At 30.8% G+C, this 7,283-nt stretch overlaps 1 protein-coding gene across 1 annotated transcript; it reads right to left on the minus strand.

Moving 5' to 3' along the window:
- Window positions 1-3,510: 3,510 nt before the first annotated feature.
- Window positions 3,511-6,567, minus strand: LOC132747753 (uncharacterized). The gene is made up of 4 exons (XM_060737247.1): window positions 6,008-6,567; window positions 5,538-5,570; window positions 4,570-4,664; window positions 3,511-4,181 (listed from the first exon to the last, which is right to left on the minus strand). Exons 1-4 carry the CDS (start codon window positions 6,072-6,074, stop codon window positions 3,768-3,770), a joined length of 609 nt encoding a protein of 202 aa, XP_060593230.1. The 5' UTR covers window positions 6,075-6,567; the 3' UTR covers window positions 3,511-3,767.
- Between the last annotated feature and the right edge of the window lie 716 nt (window positions 6,568-7,283).

A 7,283-nucleotide genomic window follows, 5' to 3' on the forward strand; every position in this document is an offset into this window, starting at 1 on the left:
GAAAACAACTACATTTTTACATTCGCCTTAGTAAAAAACACCGTCAAGAATAAGTTTTGATATCGGGACTGAATTATACATGAAAGTGCATTTGATATATTTCAGTAATGTTCAGAATATGATGTAATTATAATAGTTAAAGAATTAAAGAGCAACTCCTTCTATCAAATGCATTTTATGTTTATATAAGGCTTGCAAAATAGAACTGGATGTTTTTCGCTTAATTGTAAAGGTTTATTTTCTTATTTATGAAGTGGTGTCCTTTTTATTACTTGTTATTAAACAGTCAAAGGCCGGAAATAATACAAAAAGAAACAGAAAAAACAATCTGCATGCCCTTTTTATTACTTACAATAATATCTGATAAAAAGGCAAGCAGAAAAACTCGCGCAACGCCAACACTTATACATTGCATGATGCAGGATTGTTAAAGCAGCACGCCTCCAGATTCATGCTAATTTACATGAAAATTTTGAAAATGTATTCGAAAGTGTAATATTGTAAAGTAACCAAAAGGAAGCAATTTACACATTATCAATGGCACTTACAAACCACGTACATTACCAAACATTGGTCAAAATATGCATAAATAGCCTTTACTGTGTTAGTAACGCAGTAGAAATTAAGTTGTACATACTGAAAAATCAGTCATTAATCGCACATGATATGTAAAAAAATTACTTGAATCTTGAAACTTTTTTACTTTTCCTTACATGTTAGTACATTTTTCAAAAGTTTCATTTTATTGAAATATTTTGAGTCGAGCTTAGATCTTAAACAGAATTCGTTATGAACCTACAGTTATTACCATATTGCATTTCTAACAAGGTTTACAATTTTGTAAATTTTTGACATAATGTATAAAAATCAAAATATTTCAACGGAAAGATAATGTGAGATATTAGCTTTAATAAGAAGGTACGTTGAAGTAATAGAAGAAATAAGCATGTTAGAAAAATATATAAGTACTTTGATAGAAAGCTACAGAAAACGTTAATGTACAAAAAGCAAGCTCCGTTTGAAGAAATGTTTCTTTCTGGAATAAAAGCTCTAATGGCAAATTCCCCAGTAAGTAGTCTTATAAGTTCATACAATTTTGGTTTAAATTTATCAGTTCGTTGGCATATTCAATACTTTATAAATTCATTGGGTACGCAATGTTTATAAAAATTATTCGTTTAAAATCTTGACTTCACAGACTCATAAATTCGTTTTATAAACCATTTCAAATAACATAGTATTACATGTTCTACTGTAAGTTCGTGTAAAACATGAATTTCATTTTATTTTTCTAAAGTAGATCTTATACATGTGTACTTCTGTACTTTGATTGTTACTACATTTCCTCCTAATTGAGTTTACCATGACTATGCAGATTTTTTCAGTGACTTTTGGCATAATTAACTGACAACATCTCACATACGTCATGCGTAATTGACCATAATGCACGATTTTTTATGTTGTCTTTATTACAATAAATGTCATGTTCCAGATAGAAACTAACGTTATTACATCAATAGTATCAAGGTAGGCGGATTTTTAACAGATTCATCCAAAATAGGTTACTTCCTGGCGTTGGACACATTGACTTATAATTCAAAGGACCATTATTGTGTCACGGGGAACGAACTGTCAAAGGGGAGTTTTCAAAAACATCGTCTCATTTTATGAAAAGGGGCACTTACATCAGCTTGTGTCCTTATTTTTACAGACACACACGGGGAAAGAACTGGAAGTTCTTCTGATTACTGTTACGGAGTTCCTCAAAAATAGTTTGTATGTACCTAAGGAACACTCAAAAATGGTAATTTTAGTAGGAATTACATGTTTTCAAAGCACTCTAGCACGATCCGCTATTCATATTCCTCCATAAAAACTTACTTTATCACTTTATAAACTTTGGTTAACTGTAGTTTATATATATTTATTCTATGCTCAGTGCATTACTGATATCTTTATGTAAATAGTATTTGTTTATCCCCAGTGAAAACATTAAGAATAAATTCACACTAGCATAAAATGAGACTACGTATTTTTTTTAATTCCCCTTTGTGGTGCCTCATTATAATTTTCAATTACATATAATCTGCAAGTTCATACATTTTTAGACACGTTTTCGACATATCCACGATGCTTTAGACCAATAATAAAAGTTACAATCATAACCAGATACATAACATATACTAACATTCTCATGAAAATCAAACTGGTTCTTTAATCAGAATGTTGCTTAGATAAAACAAGATCATCTTACACAAAAAACACAAGATACTCTGTTTTTTTTTAAATTTTATCTCATACTTGCAGAGTGAAAAACTTCGCGCAATTTTTTGTTTGTTTGAAAGATATTACCATGCATTTCTTATATTCGAAACAAGGAAAATACTTGTTGTAGCGAAATTGATATCAGTAAATATGATCAAGAAATATGATCAGATATATATCAGTAATGTTATCAAGCATAACAAAAATATAAAGTGAAAACCTTCTCGAAAATAGGTTGGTCGGGTGATAATATTATGTATTTCTTACAGTTGAAGATGTTCGTGGAGTTGGCAGCCGAGCAGCCTAGTAACTTGAAGTTGGCAGCCTAGCAACCTAAAGTCAGTGACATATACTACATATTCGGAAACGACCGGAAACTCCGTTTTGACATGACAAAAGATTATCTCTGAAGGAGAAGAAATACTTTATATGAGCCGCGTCACGACAAAACCAACATAGTGCGTTTGCGACCAGCATGGATCCAGACCAGCCTGCGCATCCACGCAGTCTGATCAGGATCCATGCTGTTCGCTATCAGTTTCTCTACTTGCTATAGGGTTTGTAAGCGAACAGCATGGATCCTGATCAGACTGCGCGGATGCGCAGGCTGGTCTGGATCCATGCCGGACGTTGGTTTTGTCGTGACGCGGCTCATATCATCATGAATGTCTCACAGTTACAGCAAGTAACTAATGACAGGTAGTTCCTTTAGAGGTTATCATTTACAGTAAGTGAATCAATTGTCGCAATTTATTTTCTCAAGTGAAAATAAATGTCAAGCATGACAAGTCATGTCAATTTCTCGTCGCATATTATTTGTTCGAAAATTCATGCATACCTCCGTCGTATATTAACATTCTGCAGATCGTTTAGGAAATTGACATTTACAAAAAAATTATTTCTAAGTATTCATTTTTTCGCATATACATTTTTAAGTTGAAATACTACGCACGCCTTACATTGCGTGAACATGTTAGCGCAAGTTACAATAACTAATACAATATTAATTTGACAAATTCTAATGATACCAAAGAACTACTTTGTATTGCGAAGTAATCGGATGTAATGTTGTCAGTTCGTTTACGTGTTGGTAAACGATTCTTCAATTTTGGTGAAGCTGTATTCACAAAGAAGTCGTGAACACTAAAATGATAAAAATGATGAAAAAAGACAAATATGCCGGGGAGATAAAAATAAAAACAAAGAAAATATCGTTTTTAACTACAATATATTGCACATAATTTTTCTTGTCATTGGATTGTATGACAAGATAAAAGTAAATATAGCACTTTGAGATATACAGTATGATACAAAACATCTGATGTTTTATAAGTAGTATATAATACTACAAACTATATAAAAATATATATTTGTAACGATAACATTGTCAAAATGTCGATTGTTTCCAAATAATTGAGCATAATCATTAACATAAATGTCCTTTTAAGAACATGAATAAATTATATAACATTTTCCATTTCAGTCTTTGATCATCATAATCTTCAATCGTCCTCTTTTTGGACTGTTTCTACATGTTTCGCTTTATATATAGGTTTTACGTGTTCTGTGGGATATACGTAATTCACTTCATGTGACGGGTATACGGGGTTAACATGTTCGACCGGATAGACGTGATTTACTAGATCGTTCTGGTACACTGGCTCCACTTGGTTAACAACGTAGACCTCTTTTACGACCTTCACTGGTTGAATCTGATACACAGGTTTTACCGAGATGACAGGACGCACCTTTTCAACGGACTTTACAACATGAACATGGTGCACAGGTTTTTCGACAATAATCGGTTTTGCAGGTTTCTTTGGAGTGACGATATACATCGGTTTCTTCGGTTTAAAAACTGGTTTTATTGAATCCATTATTTTGCTTCCACAAAATTTTCTTGTGCACATTGTTGGCTACAAAGAAGAAATAGAAAAGAAGAAATAGAAAAGGAAAAAAATAAAGTATTAAGTGTGGTTATTTTTCAATAAATCGGAGCAGAATTTTACTTTTATAGGTGAACGTAGAAATCAATGTTTCACTTGTTTTGTTAATTCATTCTAATTTAAATCAGACCGTTACTCTTCACTACGATGGGCAGAGAATATGAATTAGAACGATTGCAGTTATTCAAAAATATATTCAAGTAATTTTCCATCAACTAGTATTTGAAAATTTTCTGAATTCAATCATATTTTATATGAACGACTCAAATAATAATTGGTGGAAACAAATCATTATTCATTTCATAGATATATTTCAGTGCATTGTACATGTTTACAGATGACATAAGAATCAACCTACCTTGCCATCAAATCCACATATACATGAATTGCAACCATCAATGACATATCGTTGACCAAGTTCTACTCGGTATCCCATATCGTCGTAACAACAAACTGAAGGTAGAAAAAATTATCTGTTATACATACAACATCTGTATAGATTTGTCATGTACAGTGCTAGTAATGTTTGTATCAAATATACAATCATTTTTATGTTGTTGTTTTTTTTTTCAAATTTTGAGTCAATGACTTAAAAAATATATATATATTAAAGTGCTTTCTAAATTATGTAAATTAGGGTTATTGTTAATGATTCTTCATCTTGTATTTGAATCTCGCAGATTTTACTAAAATGGATCTCACTCGGCGGTTTTGTGCCACTCGGGGCAAATAACGTTAGAGTTCCAGATCTATATACTCTTATATTCACACTACTTTGCCAATTTAGAAAATATTATAGCAGTATCATTCACAAGTGGATCCATTTCATGCAGGTGGATCTATTTCATGCAGGTGGATCCATTATATGCAAATTGGTCCATTTTGTTTGACCCAGTGAAATCAGACAATGAAAGTATATGAAACAAAACAATATATTTTTTTGAAGTTGAAATATTTAAGAAAGGTATAACGACTTACTATGAATATATAAAAACAATAAAACGGAAGAGAAAATGTCGAAAGCTAAAGAAAAACGTTTGCTTTTATTGAAGTGATTATCTATTTTTATATAAAATATTTCGCCATATTTCTGTCTACATCTGTATATATGTATATTCTACCTTCTTAATATTAACTTAACTAAACATTTTGTCATTGACAAAGCAAAATCAGATCTAGACCTGATTCTCTGTAAAATCGAATTCGCCCATATCAAGTACATTGTATTTTCTTATAAGAGTTTTATAAATAAAAATGAAATATATAAATTGATTTAATATTCAAAATATTCTTTAAAAATATGTAATTATCTTCAAAAGTAATTACCTGACTTTGTGGGATACTTTACTTTCATGAACGCTGAAAAAAAGAGAAATAGTTCACGTGTCAATTATTACCGTCAGCTTAAAATAATTTTTTAATAATAATGACGTTGCTGTTAAATTTAGTGTTGTTATCAAAAGTTCTAATTAAATCCTTAATGAAATGGTGGTGTTTATGAAGTTAATAACATTTATGTTTTTAAAGTTATGTTGCGAAAAAGTCCTTGATTAATCAGTTAAAAATATAATTAAGATGTTAAATATGTATAAGCAAACTATATAACATTTTTTATTTAATAAGTGTTAAATTTGTTGCAATATATTTCAATGATTCATTACATATTTAAAATATGTTGCTAACACAATAAATAAAAAAATTACAATATTAATAATAAAGAAAAGGCGAAAAATATATTAAAATATATCTTTAATAAGGATAAAAGAATGATAGTTTGAAAAATTCATTTCACTTACTAGCTTGTGCATAAGTAGAGAATCCCGCCAAAAAGCAGACAATAACGAACACGTTCATATTTCTCATTAAAAATGTTAAAACTAAACACACAATGTGATTCAATATATTGTGGTTGAATATTATGATGAAAATATATTTTGTGTTCCATATTTATACCTAAATTTAGAGGACATATACCTTACGTAAAGTGTTTTTGTTTCCGTACCAAATCATTCTAAATGAGGAAACAAGGTGACTTTACGAGGTTGACCATTGACCAATGACCGGATATTTTCCCCTTAATTTATGCCACTTTTGTCCAATGCGTCGCCACTTTAACATGCAATATATCTGCCATATAATAATTCTTTCATTTTTTATTGACAGTCGCATGCTTGCACAAAAACTTTTTCCTGTACAACGAACCTTGACAATGAACGAAATGTCGCTGCACAGGTCACGAAAAGGTCCTCAGGCGTGCCTTTCCTCCCACTCGTGTTAAATATGTCATACAAAGACAGCAACCACACGATTATTGTGATTATATAACTATAATTTCATTTGAAAATAAAAATTCATTTTTAAGGAGATTCTAAAAAAAAAAACCGTAAAATACAATGCTTAAATACAATGAAAAAAAGTGAAAAAAGTAATAAAAGACAAGTATCATATTTATTAGTTCCACTTTTTAAACATTTTAGAGTTTATCTACTTCGATGCATATTATTAACGGTAAATTTAAATATTACGTTTAAACGAAGTGGGGAGTCGGTTAAGTTCAACCGAAAATAATATCATGATTCATCATGTATAGACACATTTTTTTAATGTTCATGTTGGCATTTTTAACCATGTTCCCGCTAAATTTTGAAGAAAGTTATCGATCGTTCAATCCGGACAAAAAAATCATCATTTTTATGGATAATATCAAAAATATAATTTGACTGATAGGCGAACTAAGCGCATACCATGATAGCAACATAACAACAGAATTCTAGCGTGGAAGAAAAAAAACTCATTATTATGACCAAAAAAAATCTGCAGTATTCATACTGTCTATCCAATTGTTTTTATAAGTAAACAGTAATTTATTAATAAAAAAAAGTCTTTAATACACGTGTATCGCAGTCATCTGTTAGTGTAGTATATATAGTGTCTGTGGCGCCGTTTTATGTCGCAACGCCGCTAAATGTCGCACTTGCCGCTAAATGTCGCACTTTCCGCTAAATGTCGCACCATTGACGCTAAATGTCGCAACCGCCGCTAAATGTCGCAAAATCATTTGACGTTAAATGT

This window comes from Ruditapes philippinarum, unplaced genomic scaffold (assembly GCF_026571515.1).
Source record: "Ruditapes philippinarum isolate M1 unplaced genomic scaffold, ASM2657151v2 ctg11400_1_1_1_1, whole genome shotgun sequence".
In the NCBI taxonomy this organism is placed as follows: domain Eukaryota; kingdom Metazoa; phylum Mollusca; class Bivalvia; order Venerida; family Veneridae; genus Ruditapes; species Ruditapes philippinarum.